Consider the following 20,921-nt stretch of genomic DNA (forward strand, 5'->3'; position numbering starts at 1 on the left):
CGTTCGGAAGCCTGGAGTATTATTTTGAGATCCCAGAAGTAGCCGACGACTTCATTAAGGTGCATAAACTGGGGGAGACCTGAGCGAACAATGCTTGGGAACTGGGGTGCTGGCACTTTGTAACAGTTGGGAGGATGTTTGAAGTGGGGGTAGGAATTGGCAGACTTTGGTCTTTTTTGGGGGGTTTGCTGTTCAATGTTGAGGTTGTAAGGGGTTGTAGGAGTGAAGAGTTTATGTGGGGATGGATGTTCCCATCCGCCCCTCCTGTTTTATGGGACTGTTTGTGTTTAACATTTGTTTGTTTGCCTTTGGAGAAGGCTGTCTGCAGTTTGAGGGAACTCCTTGTTTGGGTGGGGGAGGGTAAGGTCAGCAGGGAGCCTTCCTCCTTGAGCTGAGGAGTGGGGAAGGGGAATGGAAGGGGAGGTCATTGGGAGGTGCCTTTGGGCAGGGGCGGCCGCTCTAGAAGGTTATGCTGGTGAACGGAAGTGAGGTGGTGGGCGAGAAGACCGAGAGGGGTGGCCGGGGGGAGAGGGAGGAAGGGGGAGAAGGGGGGGGGGGGAGTTTGTTGCGACGTGGCAGGGGGTGAGAGATGATACAGTCAGGGGCAGAGGAAGGGGCCATCTGGGATGGGCTAGGTATAGGGTGGAATTAAGGGAGCGGGAGTGAAGTGGGGAAGTTGACGGTAGAGGGCATTGGAGGCGTAGGCCTCCGGTAAGGCTGGTAATGTGGAACGTTCGGTAACTGAATGGGTTGGTTAAAATGTCACAGGTGTTTACGCGCCTCAGGTGCTTAAAAGCGGGGGTGCTCTTTCTGCAGGAGACGCACGTCCCTGTGAAGGACCAGGTTAGGTTAAGGAAGGGGTGGGTCGGGCAGGTTTTTCACTCGGGGTTTGATTTGAAATCGAGGTGAGTGGCAATTTTAATGAGCACAAAAATGGGATTTGTGAGTGCTAAGGAGATGAGGGATCTGGGTGGGATTGTGAGTGGGGTATTGGAAGAGGCACCGGTGGTGTTGGTAAATGTGTATGCCTCAAATTGGGATGATGTGGCTTTTATGAATGGGTTGCTGGAAGAGATCCCGAATTTGGCCACACACCAGTTGATCATGGTAGGAGAGTTTAATTGTGTCCTGGAGCTGAGAGTGGATAGGCCGAGCCCCAGGTCAATGGGTAGTGTACGAATGGCGAGGGAGCTGGCGGGGTTCATGGAGAGGATGGGGATGGTGGACCCATGGTTTATTCATAACCCAGGGGGATGGGAGTATTCCTTCTTTTCACACGTCCATAAGGTGTATTTGCAGATTGATTACTTTGTAGTGAGTCAGGAGATTTTGGTTGGGTTATAGGGGGCAGAGTGTGCGGGGATAGTTATCTCGGACCATGCACCCCACTGGCTGGAGACTCGGTTTAGAACGGGACGAGAGAAGAGGCCAGGGTGAAGGTTTGACTTGGGGTTGTTGGCGGATGGAGGTTTTTGTGATAAGGTGCGCCGATTAAGGAGTATGTGGAGTTGAATCAGAATGGAGAGGTGTTGGCAGCCATTTTCTGGGAAGCACTGAAGGCAGTGGTCCGGGGGGAGAAATTATTTTGTTTAAGGCTTGTGCGGATAGGGAAGGAGGGAGGAACATGACCATCCAGTGAGCGAGATAGTGGAGGTGGACAGGGAATATTCGAGGGTGCCCATCATGGAGGGATTGGCGAGGAGGAAAAAGTTGCAGGGGCAGTTTGACAGGCTTACAACAGGGAGGGTGGTAGGGCAACTGCGTAGGGAAAGAGGGGTGCAATATGAGTACGGGGAGAAGGTGAGCCGTATGCTGGCGCACCAGCTGTGGAGGCAGGCTGCGTCCAGGGAAATATTGAAGATCCGGACTGGGGCTGGGGATGTGGTTTCGGAGCCAGGGAAAATAAACGAGGTGTTTAGGGGGTACAACCAGGGACTTTTCGAGGCGGGAGAGGAGGGGGACATGGGGGGAGAGGAGGGGGACATGGGGCGGTTTCTGGACGAGCTGGTGGAGGAAGCAAAGAGGCAGGCGTCGGAGGAGCCCTGGGGCTGAGGGAGGTGCTGGATAGTATCAGAGGTATGAAGTCGGGGAAGGCCCCTGGGCTGGATGGGTACCTGGCGGAATTTTATAAGGAATTCACAACGGACCTGGCACCACATCTGTTGGGGGCGTTTAGTGAAGCACTGGAGAAGGGGGAGTTGCCGGAGGCAGTAATCACACTAATCTCAAAAAAGGGAAGGATCCAGGGGAATGTGGGTCATATAGACCTATATCACTATTGAACATGGATGTGAAAGTATTGGCTAAGTTATTAGCGGGGAGGATAGAGGACTGTATCCCTGGGGTGGTTGCAGAAGATCTAACAGGCTTTGTGAAGGGCAGGCAGATCACGAGTAATAGAAGACGGCTGTTGAATGTGGTGATGAATCCGTCGGGGGCTCTGGTACTGGAGGTGGTGGTGTCCATGGACGCGGAGAAGGCATTTGATCGGGTGGACTGGCGGTACTTGTTTGCAGTTTTGAGAAGGTCTGGGTTTGGGCCGAGATTTGTGGCATGGGTGCGGTTGCTGTATATGGCACCAAGGACGAGGGTGAGGATGAATGATATGAGCTCATGAGTCTCATATGAGGCAGGGATACCCGCTGTCACCATTGCTGTTTGCGCTGCCCATAGAGCCGTTGGCAATGGCTCTCAAGAGGGTCGGCGGAGTGGCGGGGGCTTATGAGGGGACAGAGGGAGCATTGAGTGTCGCTCGATGCCACTGACCTCTTGCTGTATGTTTCGGATCCGTTGGAGTGTGTGGGAAGGATTATATGCTTGCTGTGGAGGTTTTGTGGCTTCTCAGGGTACAAACTGAATCATAACCATGAGGAAAATGGCGTGTGTAAGTCTAACCGTTCAGTGGTGAGCTGACTGAATGATGTTCCCTCTGGTCAACAGTATCTCCATTGAATAGAACATAGAACATACAGTGCAGAAGGAGGCCATTCGGCCCATCGAGTCTGCACCGGCCCTTGGAAACAGCAGCCCACTTAAGCCCACACCCGTAACCCAGTAACCCCACGTAATCTTTTTGGGCACTAAGAGCAATTTAGCATGGCCAAACCACCTAACGTGCACATCTTTGGACTGTGGGAGGAAACCAGAGCACCCAGAGGAAACCCACGCAGACACGGGGAGGACATGAAGACTCTGCACATGCAGTGACCCAGCGGCGAATCGAACCTGTGACCCTGGAGCTGTGAAGCAACTGTGTTAACCACTGTGCTAACGCGCTGCCCCACGGTAGGGAAAAGCGAAGTATTCCCGGTGAATGAGCTGGCACAGCGGGCTAATTTAGCGGAGATGCCATTTCCGGTAGTTCGGGAAAGGTTTAGGTATTTGGGGTTCAGGTAGCGAGGGAATGGACAGGGCTCAATAAGTGGAACTTAACAAAGCTGGTGGAGGAGGCCAGCGAGGATTTTAGGAGATGGGATACACTGCACTTAATGTTGGTGGGGAAGGTCCAAGTGGTGAAAATGACTATTCTGCTGAGGTTCTTGTTAATCTTTCAGGCTCTCCCGATCTTTATACCAAAGACCTTTTTTGGAAAGTGGACACAATCATCTTGGACTTTCTATGGGCAGGGCAGGTGGCGAGCGTGGGGAGGGCCCTGCTACAGAGGCAGCAGGGGGTGGTTGGTGTTTCCGAACTTGCTTCATTATTATTGGGCGGCGAATGTGGACAAGATGCGGCGATGATGGTAAGGAGAAGGGGTAGAGTGTGTTAGGATGGAGGAGGAATCTTGTAAGGGGTCTAATTTGAGGGCTGTAGTGACGGCAGCATTGCCAATGGCTCCGAGTAGGTATTCAGGGAGCCCGGTGGTGCAGTCCACGGTGAAGATATGGAATCAATTGAGGAGGCATTTTAGGGTGGACCGGATGTTGGTGCTAACGCCGCTGTGTGAGAATCATGGGCTTGAGCCGGTGGGGGGGGGATGGATAGTAGAGACAGGAGGTACACCCTGTTGGAGCAACTGCTGCTTCCGGATATGGAAGGGGAGGGAAGAATTGAGGATATGTACATGTGGCTGGGGGAGTAGGGAGGTGAGCGGGTGGTGAAGATCAAAGAGAAATGGGAAGCAGAGCTGGGAGGAGAGATCAATTGGGGAGTATGGAGTGAGGCACTGCGTAGGGTAAACGGGACCTCCTCCTGTGCAAGGATGAGCCGGATACAGTTTAAGGTGGTGCACAGGGTTCATATGACTCAGGCGAGAATGGGTGGGTGCTTCCAGGGGGTAGCAGATGAGCAAGAGAGGTGTGGGCAGGGGCCAGCGAATCACGCTGTGAAGAATTGGGAAGATTCTGGGCGTGAGTGTTCGCGGTCTTAGCCAGGATAGTGGAGGAGGAGGTGGACTTGGATATTTGGTGTTTCAGAGAAGCTGCAGCTCATGGAGACAAGGAAGGCCGATTTCATGGCCTTCGCCTCCCTGATTGCATGGCGGCGAATTTTGCTGGAGTGGCGGTCGGCATCGCCACGGGGTGTAGCGGCTTGATTGGGTGACCTGTACAACTTCCTGCGGTTAGAGAGGATAAAGAATGAGTTAAGGGGCTTAGCTGGGGGGTTTGAGAAAAGATGGAGGATGTTTGTGACCGTGTTTGAGGAGCTGTTCGTCGCAAGGGGGTGGTGGGAGGTGGAGGGGGGGGGGGGGGGGGGGGGTGGAGCGGGAGGTCGAAAAAGGGGAAAAATCTGCTGAGGCTGTGTAGTTGTTTGCTGGGAAATATGTTTCCCGAGGTGTTTATTTACTGTAACCTGTTTTGATACTTGTAATAAAATACATTAAAAAAAAATAATGTTGCAAAGATTTCCTTACTTGATACAAGGTGTCACCCTCAGCTTGGACAACTCTCCCAATGGCGACAATGGGAATCCACAGAATACAGAAGATGATCAAACACCAGCCAAGTGCTATTGCCCAGACTGGGTACTCAATAGGTCCGTATGTTGGTGGGGTGAATGTTGTTAATGACCAGATTAAAATTACCTGATTGAAATAATTGTGCAAAACAAAATCAAATACAAAATGAGAGATTGTCTGCAGTGATTTTCAGCGGGAAATCTTACAAATATGTAACATTGACTGGAGACAAGGATATATGTGAATGAACCATATAACTATTGTGGGTGCAAGAGTGAGTGAAATGTTAGTGGTGCTGCAGCAAGCAACTTACTTCTTAACTCCTCGAAGCCTATCCACCATCTACAAGGCACAAGTCAGGAATGTGATGGAATACTCTCCCCTGGCCTGCATGAATGCAGTTCTAACAACACTCAAAAAACCTGACACCATCTAGGATATAGCAACCCACTTGATTGGCACCCCTTCCATAAACATTCACTCCCTCCACCACCGATGCACAGTCACAACAGTGTGCACCATCTACAAGGTGCACTGCAGGAATGCAGCAAGGCTCCTTGGACATCACCATTGAAAACCATGACCGCTTCTATCTAGAATGATAAGGGTAGCAGATAACTGGGAACAGAACTGCCTGGAAGTTCCCCTCCAAGTCACCCACCATCCTGGCTTGGAAATATATTGCCCATCCTGCCAATGGGTCTAAATGCTGGAACTCCCTCCCTGAGAGCAGGTTGGATGAACCTACACCGCGCAGCCTGCAGTGGTTCAAGAAGACAGCTCACCACCACCTCTAAAGGGCATTAGGGATAGGCCATAAATGCTAATGAATGAATAAAGACCAAATCTCCTTACTGCAACCAAACACGGAGAGATAAAAATCCAACATCCTCTCCACCAGAGCCAGAAGAGCCAATGCTTTTTCCCAATCATCATCTCAATGTCCTTGATGAATCTATTTACCCCTGTGAACAACAGGAAAGCAGAGAGACACAATCACTTGGTTTTACTTGGTCAGGGTGTCACTGATGAACAGATTGAGATCTGCTGGCATTTCAAGCAGGGTGAATAAATGCTCTTCTGTCACCAATCTGAACATGATGTGGAGATGCCGGTGTTGGACTGGGGTGAGCACAGTAAGAAGTCTTACAGCACCAGGTTAAAGTCCAACAGGATTGTTTCAAATCACTAGCTTTCGGAGTACTGCTCTTTCCTCAGGTGAATGAAGAGGTAGGTTCCAGAAAGATATATATAGACAAAGTCAAAGATGCAAGACGATACTTTGAAAGCGAGCCTTTTCAGGTAATTAAGTCTTTACAGATCCAGAGATGGGGTAACCCCAGGTTAAAGAGGTGTGAATTGTCTCAAGCCAGGACAGTTGGTAGGATTTTGCATGCCCAGGCCAGATGGTATGGGGTGAATGTAATGAGACATGAATCCAAGGTCCCGGTTGAGGCCGTAACCATGTGTGCGGAACTTGGCTATAAGTTTCTGTTTGGCGATTCTGCGTTGTCGTGTGTCCTGAAGGCTGCCTTGGAGAATGCTTACCCGAAGATCAGAGGCTGAATGCCTTTGACTGCTAAAGTGTTCCCCGACTGGAAGGGAACATTTCTGCCTGGCAATTGTTGCACGATGTCCGTTCATCGCAGTGTCTGCATAGTTTTGCCAATGTACCACGCTTTGAGACATCCTTTCCTGCAGCGTATTCGGTAGACAACGTTGGCAGACTCGCATGATTATGTACTGCGTACTTGATGGGTGATGTTTTCATGTGTTTATGATGGCACCCATGATGAAGACCTGGCACGTCTTGCAGAGATTGCCATGGCAGGGTTGTGTGGTGTCGTGGTTGCTGCCCTGAAGGCTGGGTAGCCCCCCTCTCTCTCTGGATCTGTAAAGACTTAATTACCTGCAAATGCTCGCTTTCAAAGTATTGTCTTGCATCTTTGACTTTGTCTATATATGTTTCTGGAACCTACCTCTTCATTCACCTGAGGAAGGAGCAGTGCTCCGAAAGCTAGTGATTTGAAACAAATCTGCACGACAATCTGAGCAGACACAAAGGTAATTGCAAACACGTTGATGGCTTGAACCTGTCCTGTTGCCCCAACTGCCTTGATAGTTGGGAAGAACTGGCAACTGAGTCAAGTGGCAAAAGACTCAGAGTGAAGACATTTCAGCAACATCATCATCGGCAATTCACAGGGGGGGAAAAAACACTACAGCCAGATTGGCACCAACAGCAAGCAGCTGTATCCCAGCATGAACAAAAGCACCATGGTGATGGCATTTCCAATGTTGACATGTGGAACCAAATGGGATGGAGATTTGAGAATTTTTGCTCGATCTGTGGGTTCTTCTCCCAGGTATGACTCAGTCAGTTTGAATTCTTCCCCTGAGTCGCAAGGTTTTAATTTTTCTTTTCAACTAAGGAGACAACTTGAATTTCCATCCTGGACAAAAAAATCACCCTATGGAATTTCCATATGTTTTCTGAAGAGACAGGAACACCCACACAATCAATTTTAATGTTTTTCTTTGCTTCAGTACTTTTTCTTGTTCCACTTACCATAGATCCAGCTCAGACTGATGAGTTCCAACAGAGCGATTATAATGAGGACCCATCCAGTGCAGAAATAATCGATTAAATTTAACCAGTAAATTCCAGCCTTAAGTTAAATGGAAAATTAGAAAATGTTACTGGGGAAAATCATAACATTCAAAATAAGAGATTGATGGAACATGAAAAATTAATTTTGTCTAACTACAAAACATCCTATTCTACCGTGTCTGCTCATTTTTTTTCCCTCATTACTTTAAGTTCTGGAATCAATTCTATCCCTCTTCAATTTTTGAATATCCTTTCAGACAAGGAGGCCGGAATTACACGCAGTACTCCAGATGTGGGCTGGGATTCTTCAGCCTTTGCATACCCCCACCCATGGGTTTCCTGGTGGCATGGGATGGCTTCAATGGGAAATTCCATTGACAAGTGGCGGGAATATAGAATCCCACAGCCAACGAATAGCGCACCGCTGGGAAACACGTGACTGGGGGACTGGAAAATCCAGTGATCTCACTCGGGTCAAATATCTCTCTGGATTTATAGTGTATGCTCCTTGCAATGCAGTTCAATACTCTGTTTTCTGTCTCAACAGCCTGGGAACATCGTGGAATTACACATTACTCACACAATAATGAAAAGAAGAATAGCTTATATTGATATATCACCTTTATTGTAATTAAATGCCACAAGGCACTTCAAAGCACCCAATATCTATCTCTCCTTTCTCAATATCTCAACTACATCTATCAACTTCCCTTGACCAGAAACTGAACTGGACTAGCCATGCAAATATTGTGGCTACAAGAGCAGGTCAAAGGCTCAGAATCCTGCAGCAAGTAACTCACTTCCTGACCCCTCAAAGCCCAGCCACCATTTACAAGGCTCAAGTCAGGAGTGGAATGGAATACTTTCTACTTGACTAGATAAGCACAGCTCAACCAATACTCAGAAAGCTTTACACCATCCAGAACAAAGTTGCCCAGGTGATTGGCATCCCATCCACAAACAGCACTGTGGGTGTATCTACAGATCATGGACTGCAGCAGTTCAAGAAGGCAGCTCACCACCACCTTCTCAAGGTGCAATTAGGAATGGACAGTAAATGCTGGCCTAGCCAGAAACAGTCACAGACCTACAAATGAACCTGAAAAAAAATTAATTTAGCACAAACTCCATATAAACTTTCCCTCTGCTGAATCTCACATTCCATTTCTCTTTATTAAATTGCATCTGTCTTTTCTGGCTCAATCAACATATATTGCTGCACTATGGTGGGTAAATGCAGCACCAGTTTAGAGTCCTTATTGATGAGGAAGGCCATGTAATCCTTATTCATTCAACCAATAAGAGTTTTGTGACCAACCTGCCTATGGAATCTGATTGTTTCTTCAATGATTCCAAAACGTTTGCCTCTAATGCTTGATTAGAAAATTAGTTCCACATGTCGTCACATGTGTGTTGAAAGATTTCCTGATGCCAGTTATAAAATTACTTTCCCTAATTTGAAGCCATGCTCTCCAGTTCCATAGTTTAATTTTTAAAAATATATTTACAAGACTTATATTCCTTTATAAGATCACCTCTCGGTTGCCTGATCTCTGGATTGAGATGCCCAATTTCGCCAGTCTTTCCTCATATATCAAAGCCCTGACTCTGAGGGTCAGTCTTGTGGCTCTTCTCATCGCAGACTCCAATGTTTGAATGTCTGTCTCTCAGGTTTGGAAGAACTGGATGCAGTGGTCAAGATGGAGTCTAATCAGAGCAGTGAAAGTGTGATGATCATTTCTCTGATTTATATTCAACTGTTTTGGTGATGTAGGTGAACAGCCTTTGTGAATTTGTTACAGCTGCTCTCAGGACTCCGTCAACCACCTTAAACATTCACTCCCTCCACAGTAACTTCCCAGCAGTATTTTTCACATCCACTTTTCCTCGAAGAACAATGACAGCAAGCACACATGAGTACCACCAGCTACAAGTTCCATTCAGAGTCACATGTGGCCCTGACTTGAACTATATCGCTATTCCTTCAGTATCACTGAGCTGAAAGCTTGGAACACCCTCCCTGTTGGTGCTGTTCGTGTACCTATGCCACATGGACTGCAGCAGTTCATGAAGGTGGCTCTCCACCACCTTCTCAGATGCAATTCGGGAAGGGCAATAAATACTGGCCTTGCCAGTGATGCCTTCACTACCTGATCAAATAGGAACAAATATCCACATTGGTCGGACATGTTCAGTGTTGAGTCAAATACGATTCCTCAGTCTTGTTCGGCTTCTTTCTCGGCTGTTTCCACATGATTCATGAAGTATATGGCCCAACTCCAATGTTCATTGCCTCCATCATAATTCATAGGGCGGCACGGTGGCACAGTGGTTAACACTATCACTTCACAGCACCAGAGTCCCAGGTTCGATTTCGGGCTTGGGTCGCAGTCTGCGCGGAGTCTGCATGTTCTCCCCGTGTCTGTGTGGGTTTCCTCAGGGTGCTCTGGTTTCCTCCCACAAGTCCAGAAAGACGTGCTGTGAGGTCATTTGGACATTCTGAATTCTTCCTCAGTGTTTCCAAACAGGCGCAGGAGAGTGGCGAAGAGGGGATTTTCACAGTAACTTCATCGCAGTGTTAATGTAAACCTACTTGTGACAATAATAAACATTATTATTATTATTTGTTCTCCTCTCTAGCCTCTCTTTGTACAAACACCATCCAACATTGGGAATCAAAATGTTGTAATCTCCTTTAGACTGTCTTTGACTTTCATATAAGTCATGAGGAGAGGTTTGTTTTACATGTTTGGAAACAGTCATTATTCACAATTCCTGCTCATCGCCTGTTATTTTTCTTCTTTATGACTTTTTCTTTGCAACTTTCCTCATTCCTCACTGCTGTTCAGTCTGAATATGCTGGTTTTGGGAGAAAATTTCAATCCTTTAAATTTAGTAACATTTTTAATATTCCTGCAATTTCGAGCCCCCGAATGGCAGAAGAGCCTTCAGTTCTAGCAATGTAGCACCCCATCAATAAGAGTGAACTGTTCGCCAAGGCTATTGTTTAAATCCTGGGTTTCCAAGCAAAGCATTATTTTAAAAAAATATATATATTTTTATTCTTTTCCAATTAAGGGGCAATTTGGCGTGGCCAGTTCACCTACCCTGCACATCTTTGTGTTGTGGGTGAGACTCACACAGGCACAGGGAGAATGTGCAAACTCTACACAAACCCAGGTCCTCGGCATGTTGAGGCAGCAGTGCTAACCACTGTGCCACGTGCCACCCCCCCCCAAGTATTGCGTTTTGATCTGAGTTGAGAGGGTTGTTCAACTGAGCCAAGCTGACACGGGAACAGAAATGAACCAGTTGCCATCATTACACTTCTTTTTCATAGCCGGGACTGCATACAGAAATGTAACAAATTATGAGAGGGCAACTCACCTGTGTTATACAAAGAAGACCAAGGAAATATTGTAACAAGCAAGCACCAATTGTCACATAAAGGTGCTTTGATCGGAGAAACTTGGGGAACTGGTCCAGCAGGGTTGTCATAACTATTTCTGATGAAAGAAAATGTTAAATGAGTTCAGTAATTAATTAACAGGTTAATGCAGTCACAGGGAAACCCACCACTGGAGGTGTTGTGTTATGTACTCTGGGATAACACAGGCTGCAACTCGATGCAGCTTTGACCAAAAGATACTCCAGACTTTGAAGTAAGTTCAATGTGATTTATTGAACCATTAGCACAGTTCTCTATGAGTTTGACTCTCCTGCTAATCTTGCTATAGTACCTCAGTCTAACTAACCAGTCTGCTCTAAGCCACATGGTGGGTGTAATGCTTCTGATCTGCCCCTGTCCTACTCTCTAACTGTCTCCTGTGGAAAGAGACAGAGCATGTGTGCCCTGTCCTTATATATGGGTTGTGTAATGCCCCCTTGTGGTAGTGTCACCTCTGGGTGTCTTGACTGCTCATTGATTGTGCCCTATTCTATGTGTTCATTAGCTGTATGCCTGCATGTCATGACATCTCTGATGCTCCCTCTAGTGTTTACATAGTCGTAGTGTATTTACATTAACCCCTTTTATATCATATCACCACATCCCCCCTTTTCTCGTGATACATATTTTCTGTAGTGTTAAAGGAAAATGGAACAAAAACAGGTAAATAAGTGATGACGTGTACAAGTTATGATGACTGTGATGACGATACAAGATCAAAGAATAGTTATGATGACATTGAAGATTATACAATATCAAATAATAGTTATGATGACATTGAGGATTATACAAGTCCAAAGTTCATAAATTTACACAGTCGAGAGGCTTTCTTGTGCTGTTATGGAAGTGTCGATGTTGATGTTGTCATTCCCTTGTGAACGCCGTCAGTCTCCTGGTGTGCACGTAACCAAGAAGCCATCAGGGAGTGTTCAAATGGTCAAGTCACTTCATTGTCTGAGGTGGACTCTTTTTTTTAATGCTTGTGGTAACAATTCTTGATGACATCTTTTCTGAAAGCTGGTTTGCTTGTCCGTAGTGTAGCAAACGTGAATTGGTAAGATGCGTTGACATGCCATGGTATGTTTGCACTCTCGCCATTGCTCTGAGCTGAGCAGTAACATTGTCCATCATGGGCAGAGTTGTACCATGTCGTACCAGTTGTTGTTCTATTGTTGTTGTCATTGTTGTTATTGACGTGCTTGTTGTTGTGTTTGTTGTTGTTTTGTAGGTTTTGTTGTTGTGTTTGTTGCGCTCAATGCCCACACCGAGTGGAGAATTCGAGTCCTTCACAAAGTTACTTCTGTCAGTGTCCTGTGTGGCATCTGCTGTTTCATTGAGCGCGCCGTCTCTGATTCCTCGGCCCTCCCGGTCTGGAGTCGTGTCCAGTTCACTTGTATCATCTTTGACTTGTCGATGCTCCCCTTCTGGAGCCCTTTCCCATTCACCTGAATCACCTTTGGTTTCTTGATGCTCCCCGTCTGGCTCTTGTGGAGAGGCGCGAGTAGATGAGGTTTGAATTAACGTGGTGTCACTGGAGTCACTAGTAGCCTCACTTTGATCGTCGAGTGCCTCTGTACATACTAGCTGAGATCTGTCAGTCTCGCTGAGATGTCGCACATCTTGTATGGGAATTGTGGAGCCTTGTCACTTGTCGCATATACAGTGGGTAGACTGCCAGTATCTTCTTGTCGGTTAGATGAGCTGGGTAGACTGTCAGAGTCTTCTTCTGGTGGCTCAAATAATCTGGGTAGACTGTCACAGTCGTTTTCTTGTTCATGTGAGCATGGTAGACTGTCATCGTCGTCTTGCTGTGCACTTGAGCGTGGCAGACTTGCATCTTCTGCTGCTGATTGCTCAGATAAGGTTGCTTGACCTTTATGGTCTTCTTCGTGCAAGGACTGTGCTCTGGAATCTTGCGTTGCTTCCATCATGGAGTCTGCGAACGAGCTCACTGTGGAGACTTGTACCGATCTCTCTGTGGAGTCTGGCATCGTTCCCTGTGTGGAGTCATGTAGTGGTCCCGCTGTGATGTCGATTTGTGCGCTCTCAACGAGGTTGTGCAGTAGTCTCGCTGTGGAGTCTGTCATCGCTTTCTGTGCGAAGTTGGGGACTCTTCATGGTGCTGGGACCACTCTTTGTGTGGAGTCGGGGACTCTCAGTGGTGCGTGGACACTCTCTTGGCGTCAGGCCGCTCTCTGTGGGCTTGTACCGCTCTCTGTCTCTTGGCATCAGGACGCAGCTGAATCCTGTACTCATGGGTCGTGATGTCGTCAATGCTGGGCTGAGGATCCTCAAATCCGAAGAACTCGTCCATGACTGTGTCGGTTGTTTCAATGTACAACACATCTCGTTGCGGTTCAGATTTGGTACTGAGGTCTCCACGTCCAATGACGAAATCATCGTCTGAGTCGTAGTCTTCAAGGACTAAATCATCTCTTAGGGCAGTGCTAACTGCTTGTTGCAGGGTTCTGCGGAGGTTACTTACAGCTACAGGCATTGTGCTGTTATTCCAGGGGAAAGAATTGTGTTTGCTGGCTTTAAATTTTTTTTCACTATTTTGGGACATTTCCTCTTTAAGTGGGCGTGGTCCGGGGGCTCTGACGTCATGACACTTGTGACGTAGAGCGTAGGAATGGTTTGCTCAAGCGCAGATCGCTTTTCTTTCATTGCGCGCTCTTTTCGCAACTGCGCATGCGCGGCTTCTCACGCAAGCGCAAAACACTGTTTCGCCAGTTCTTCTCGGGACTGCGCATGCGTGGCTCCTTGCGCAGGATGGCTGCCAATCAAAATTATCATTTGCTTCTGTTGCAAGCCTACCTTTGCCTCGTGTTAAGTATAGGCGCCAGTTTTACCGATTTCTGTTGTGTTCACCTCGCAGTAGTTTTCAAACTTGTCCCGGACTGTCTGGAAGTCTCTCTTATCCTGCCCTTTGGAGTACTTGAAGGAGTTGAACATTTCTGTTGCACTTTCAGCCGCAATGGTGAGTAGAAGATCTATCTTCTCAGCATCGGCCACGCCATCTAGGTCGGATGCTACCGTGTAAATCTCAATTCTCTGCTTGAATGCACGCCAGTAGGCACTGAGATTGCCGTGGTGCCTGAGCTGCTGAGAAACCGGAATCTCGATCATCTTGCCTGGATGCTGTTGCTGGTAGTCACGGATCTTGCTGAGTTGAACTATATAGATTCAATAGGCACTCCTGGTATCATGTTGTGTTATATACTCTGGGATAACACAGGCTGCAAACCGATGCTGCTTGGACCAAAAAATACTCCAGACTTTGAAGTAAGTTCAATGTGATTTATTGAACCATTAGCATAGTTCTCTATGAGTTCGACTCTCCTGCTAATCTTGCTATAGTAACTCAGTCAAACTAACCAGTCTGCTCTAAGCCACGTGGTGGGTGTAATGCTTCTGTCCTACTCTTTTTGTGTCTCCTGTGGAAAGAGACAGAGCATGTGTGCCCTGTCATTATATATGGGCTGTGCAATGCCCTCTTGCGGTTATGTCACCTCTGGATGTCTTGACTGCTCATTGGTTGTGTCCTATTCTATGTGTTCATCAGCTTTATGTCTGCATGTCATGACGTCTCTGGTACGTCATGACCTCTCGTGTTTACTTAGTCGTAGTGTATTTACATTAATCCCTTGTGTATTTACAGTGATGCATATCACCACAGGAGGGACCAAACTGTGGAAACCAGAGAAACAGATGAGGACAGATTCATCTATCAGTGGGTATTGTTTGTGGCGTGCGAAGAGGGGAATGAAGACAGGACTGGGAGGGAAATCTGAAAGGTCACTGTCAGGTCAGCAAGCTGATAGACTCCTGCCTCCAGATGAACCAAGTGGAAGTACTTGAGCAACAGAACTGAATGTCGACTGAATGGATCTATGAAGCCTCCTTTACCTATTCTTCCATTTGAACCACTTAAGCCATTGGGTCACTGCCATAGTCACAGGCCAGCCTGTAGGAGGGTGACCCTCCACAATGATGATCAGATGCTGTGATAAATCTTTAATCCTTTCATACATCTTCTGAGAATTATCAGAGCTGCAGTCATCCAGGCAAGTGGAGGATGTGTCATCACACTCCTGACTTGAGCCTTACAAAAGGTAGGCAGGCTTATGGAAATGGGGAGGTGAGTAACTCACTGCAGAACAACAAACCTCTTGTGTCCACAGCACTAATATGGTCGGTTCAGGATAATGGTATCATAATAATGGTGGAAAAACACTAAATTACGTCCAGAAATGTTAAACTTTTAAGTAAGGCCTGTGAGATTTGTTTAAATAAGGCCTGTCTGAGTTTTGTTTACATGCCAAAGGTGGCTGAGGTTGTAAAGTCAGTCACTGGCTGATTTCCTGGTGATGATAATTGTGAGTGACAATGGATCCCCACCCCGTTTCCATCCAAGGTACTTCAAAAGCATCCTGAAACAAATTGCCATCTCCAGTGGAGACAATGGGAGATAATATGCGATGAGTATAATCTCATCAAGAGATACCCTGCGTATAATGTTCAGACGGATTTGTGAATTTCACCTTCCAGGAATATACAATAATAATAATAAATAAGACTGGGATAAAAGGCAGCTGAAGTACTGCCCCAGGTTGTTGAGTGTGATTGTGCATATGTGTGAACTAGTTCTGCACTGTCGAAATGCATGTGAGGAAGAGGCCAGCCAGCTGCAGTATTCCTGAAAAGTCTTTTTGCGGGTATCTCTCTCCCTCTTATTGTTGAAGTAAGCCAAAGAACACAGCTGAAAAAACAACAGGGAATCTTCTCCAACAAGCTGCAGAACACCAGAATCTCAATAGTCTAAAAAGCAACCATTTACCTGCTGAAGTCAGGGATACTGAACTCTCGCATTGTATTGGCTTTAACGCTCAATCACCTACTCCTCACGAGTCAAGGACTGTTTTGTATACCTTTCTTTTATACTTACTTATTTTGGACTGAATTCTCATCTGCAATTTGTATGAATGTATCTGCACGTGTTTTCTTGTCTTTCATAGTTAATAAACTCACTCTATCTTTAACTCAAGAACTTGATTCTTATTAAAACATAAATATTGGGACAGGAAAAAGATATCCATGAAGGGAGGGATTTATTTTAGATTAACTTGTTGTGACCAGCAGAGGAGGTTAAATAAAGAAAGGGAGCCAGATCATCCCTTCTCCTCTGGGGCATAAAAAGTTTGGAGTATCCCAGCCAGATGGTAACAAATTGCAGGATCCTTCCTGCCTGGGTTAAAACATTTGGGGAAACCACACTTGCCGATCAGTCATAACAGTTGAGTCTGGAACATTGATTGTAAGGTATGCCTTGGCGAGTTTGGCTATGTCAGGTTGTTGCTGCAATAGTGTGGGACAGCTCTCCCAAATGTTAGTGTAGAGGACTTTGCAGGGTGTGCTAATTTCAGTTCGATGCCAGATGGTCCAAATGCTTTTTTTGCTCTTGTCACAGTGATTGGCTATGAATGAGTGTCTTGCAAAGCTATCGCATTGGGCAGTTAACAGTCAGACATATTCAACGGGATCTTGCAGTCCCGCTCGCCGGCAGGATTTACTGGTGCTACCAAAGTCAATGGACTTTGCTGGCTTGTCACATCCGCCACGCCATTGTGTGGGTCTGGAGTCACGTGTAACACGACAGCAGGTTTCCTTCCCTGAAGGACATCAGTGAACAGGAGAGGTGCTTTATGACAAACCACTAGCTTCATTATCACCAATGACGATAATAGCCTTTCAATTCCATATTTATTTAACGGGCTGAATATAAATTCCTCAGCTGCAGTGGTGATTCAGACTCACATCTCTGGTTCATTTATCCAGGTCTCTGGTCTTGCCCAGTCCACCGTTCCTCAACAAATTTTATCTAATTCTTTTGCTGCTACACTGATGTGTGGAAACCGCTCAGAATGTACCTGAAACTGAAGAATGATCATCCTCAGACACCTGGAGCTGCCATAGCTGGGCACAAACTGAGAAAAAAGAGGCTGTACTCTGTGGAAAATGAACAAGGAAGGGAAATGTAACCTGAACGACGAGATTGAAAACCACTGCAATAAAAATCAAAACAGGAATCCAATTTTCGGATCTTCCAGATGTTGGAGTGATGTTCACCGATGCAGCTGTTAATACAGTGAATTCAAACAGGTTGATGCTCCATTCGACAGTGAGCAGAGAATTACCACAAGGAAACATTACCCGTTCATGCATTGGCAACACCAACAGTAATTCTCAACCTTACAATATAAGTTTAATAATTTGAACAATTTTTTTGAAATGAAAGTAGAAAGAGAATATTTAAATCAAGTAGCATGATTCTTACCTAAACCTGCAAACTGAGTGTCGAGTCCCAGAGTGAGCAGCATGCAGAAAAATAAAATGGACCATAAAGGTGCCCATGGCAACTGTGCGAGGGCCTCTGGGTAGGCGATGAAGGCCAAACCAAAACCTAAATAATGGATATAGTTGATCAGGTTAAACTTATGCCAGTTCCAACATTCATTTTCTTTTTATTATTTTAAGAGGTGTGGGTGTCACTGGGAAGGTCAGCATTTGTTGCCCATCACTAATTGCCCTTAGGAACGTGATGGTGAGAAGCCTTCTCAAATCATTGCAGTCTATGAGGTGCAGATGTACCCACAGTGCTGCGAAGAAGGGAGTTCCAGCATTTTGGCGCAGCGGCAGTGATGGAACGGAGATCTTCATTGAGCTTATGATGGAGGGTAGGCCATTGAAGCAGCTGAAGATGGATGGGCTCAGGACACTACCCTGAGGAACACCTACACTGATGGTCCCAGCATTTACTCAGATCCCAAATTTGCTGTTGCCCTCATTATCAGCTCTCAATTCAAGTAAACCCAGAACAAACATTTATGAGCAAAAGGCTGCTTAAAGAAGTCTAACGAATGAGATGGGTCACATGATTCAGTGTTCCAGCAACACCCAGCCCAGTAAGTGTAACTCTTCATTTACCTGACTGTGCAACCTCTGAAACAGGCTTGTCTTGTATGTGAGCCATGTGTCCAAGGGTGGAGAAGATGGCAAATCCAGCAAACACACTCGTAGCACAATTAACAACACAGACAATGATGGTGTCTCGATAACAGTTGTTGTGGAATTTGTTGTAGGATGACAGTGTGATTAAACAACCCCAACCCACAGCAAGCGAATAGAAAATTTGTGTTGCAGCATCTTTCCAGACCTGGGGAATAGAATGGAGAATTCATCAACACGGGGAGATTTCACTTGAACTCATTCAACAAATAAAACCACATTAACCATGAGGAAAATGGAGAGGGTTAGTCTAACCTCTCAGTGGTGAGCTGACTGAATCATGTTCCCTCTGGTCAACAGTATCTCCATTGAATAGAACATAGAACATACAGTGCAGAAGGAGTCCATTTGGCCCATTGAATCTGCACGGACCCACTTCAGCCCTCACATCCACCCTATCCCCATAACCCAATAACCCCTCCTAACCTTTTTGGTCACTAAGAGCAATTTATCATGGCCAATCCACCTAACCTGCATGTCTTTGGACTGTGGGAGGAAACCAGAGTACCCGGAGGAAACCCACGCAGACACGGGGAGAACGTGCAGACTCCGCACAGACAGTGACCCAGCGGGGAATCGAACCTGGGACCCTGGCACTGTGAAGCCAAAGTGCTATCCACATGTGCTACCGTGCTGCCCTAATAGTGCAGCCATCGTTCTGTCTCCCTGTCTACGACTTGTTGTCAAATTCCCTACAGCAGCCTCGGTGCTTTCCACTGTCAGCCATGTTTTCCAGTCAGTGATTTGGTTTGTGACTTGCAGCCTGTACACAGACACTCAGTGATCCCCATTCCTTGACTGAAAACAACAAATATTTTCACACAAAATAAACGCTCGTATCCAATGGCAACAAATTCAACATTCAGATCTTAATATCAATTTTTCTTGTTCATTGCAAAGCACAGTGTGAATGATTTACACAGGGAATGATTGTGTCTGCTTCAAACAATTTAAATTGGAATCAAAAGAAGAAAGGATATTAAACAGGCTGCCGATTTGATATGAACCATTTTACACCATCACACAACGTCAAAGGCCGAAGTTCTGCTGCTGGAACAATGGTGAGACCGACAGAATTCATTGTTATTTGTGCACAAATCCCACAGCAACTTCAGATTACACTCAGATATCCAAATGTTCTTGTCCAATATTCATCACTCTACTGTCAGCTTCAGCATCACTTTGTCTGCTTCACACAGTCACTCCTTCCCTCACCATTTCAGTCACCATTTTACTCACTCTCACACATATCAGAAATAAGAGGAGAAAGAGGGCAATTTAATAAATGTTACAAGTATATACGGTTATATCCCAGTCTCCTGTGTATTCCTGGGAAGTGGAGAACCCACAACAGGTCTGGAGGGTGGCACAGGATCACAGTAGTTAGACCTGTTGTTTCACAGTGCCTAAGACTTGGGTTCGAATCCCAGCTTGGATCACTGTCTGTGTGGAGTCTGCACGTTCTCCCCATGCCTGCGTGGGTTTCCTCCCGGACCTCCGATTTCCTCCCACAAGTACCAAAAGACGAGCTTGTTAGGTGAATTGGAGATTCCGAACTCTCCCTCTGTGTTCCCGAACAGGCGCCGGAGTGTGGCGACCAGGGGATTTTCACAGTAATTTCATCGCAGTGTTGATGTAAGCCTACTTGTGACAATAAAAAAGATTATTATTATTATTTCCAACTAACAGGATGTGACTGCTGCTGAAATAATAATCAGCTTCCATTATCTTCATGGGGGATTACAGTCAGTTTCTGGATTGCTTCATCCCTTTCAGATGTCCCTGTCTCGATAATTAGGGTGTGACATTCCATTTTCTCTCAGGACTGAGTATTGTCCATCCAGGGACTGCCCAGACAGTCTGACCGCTGTGATGTTTCTGGGCGGGATTCACCGTCCAGCGACGCCGGAATCGGGAAATTTGATTGGGAGGAGAATTGCGTAAGGCGAAAGTCGTGACTGGAGCCGGGTGTCCAATGGAATGCCATGCTCCGGTTCCTCGACAACGGAGTCAGTGCATTCTACTCCGCACATACAGTAAACGCCTTCGGCATAGCATTAACGGGCCTGACCCGATATTCTCCGCGCCTCTTTGATGTTCCACCTCTGCCAGGAAGAATTACCGACAGCGAGCTTCACTTATGGTTTTAAAAACCGGGAAACAGACGCTGTGGATGATGAGGCAGAGGAAGGAGGTAGGACATGTTCCCAAAGGAGCGAATGTGGCAGGGCTGGCTGGGGGGGTGAGTCTGCCACAGTCGTGTGTTGGGTGTGGGGATGACAGAGAAGGAGGGGGGGGTGAGGGTCGTGCGGCTGCAGGGGCTGCAGTGTAGGCTGGGGCCATTGTGTTGCCTGGTGGACATGGTTGGGCATGGGGGTACGCATCATGCTAACATGTTACCTTCCAACGATGGCCTTTGGAATGCCGCCGCAGCCCCAATGAAAGCACTGAGAATGTACAAGCTGGAGATGCTCAAAGAGGACCATGTCAGGCGGAGCCTGTCCCAGAGGGACAGGAGTCAGCTTTGAGGATGGAGAGCCGATCGCACAACAGGCCAAGGAGGAGGAGGTAGGAAGGAGGCACTGCGTGAGGGTCAGCACAAACGGGATGCTCTCATCTTTCAAGGTTCACCAACTAGGAGGCCTGGCTGAAGGCATGTATATCCAATCCCACCGCCCTCCCCATCTCCCCAACCCCTGCAACCCATCTGTGATCCCTACCTGCGGGTGCGGTGCAAGTCCAGGGTCAGGAGCGGGGTGTCTGTGTCACTGTGGTATTCCTGCACCTGCCTATGGTAGTTGCCAGCACGCTCCCGACCAGTGCGGATGGCATACGTGCGGTGTTGGCCTGGGTGGCATGGATGGTCGGCACTCCCTCCCACCCAGACCCTCTAGTAG

The 20,921-nt window shown here is 46.8% G+C and overlaps 1 protein-coding gene across 1 annotated transcript in view; it reads right to left on the reverse strand.

Moving 5' to 3' along the window:
- The window catches only part of LOC140420921 (sodium- and chloride-dependent neutral and basic amino acid transporter B(0+)-like), a 142,972-nt gene that overhangs the window by 22,733 nt on the left and 99,318 nt on the right, over nucleotides 1-20,921 (reverse strand). Inside the window, exons 8-13 of the mRNA XM_072505069.1 lie at nucleotides 17,944-18,172; nucleotides 17,294-17,419; nucleotides 10,896-11,014; nucleotides 7,467-7,566; nucleotides 5,753-5,862; nucleotides 4,853-5,023 (exon numbers count right to left, since the gene is read on the reverse strand). Coding sequence (XP_072361170.1) covers nucleotides 4,853-5,023; nucleotides 5,753-5,862; nucleotides 7,467-7,566; nucleotides 10,896-11,014; nucleotides 17,294-17,419; nucleotides 17,944-18,172 — 855 coding nt within the window. The remainder of the gene's footprint in view (nucleotides 1-4,852; nucleotides 5,024-5,752; nucleotides 5,863-7,466; nucleotides 7,567-10,895; nucleotides 11,015-17,293; nucleotides 17,420-17,943; nucleotides 18,173-20,921) is intronic.

The sequence above is a fragment of the Scyliorhinus torazame genome, chromosome 5 (genome assembly GCF_047496885.1).
Source record: "Scyliorhinus torazame isolate Kashiwa2021f chromosome 5, sScyTor2.1, whole genome shotgun sequence".
In the NCBI taxonomy this organism is placed as follows: domain Eukaryota; kingdom Metazoa; phylum Chordata; class Chondrichthyes; order Carcharhiniformes; family Scyliorhinidae; genus Scyliorhinus; species Scyliorhinus torazame.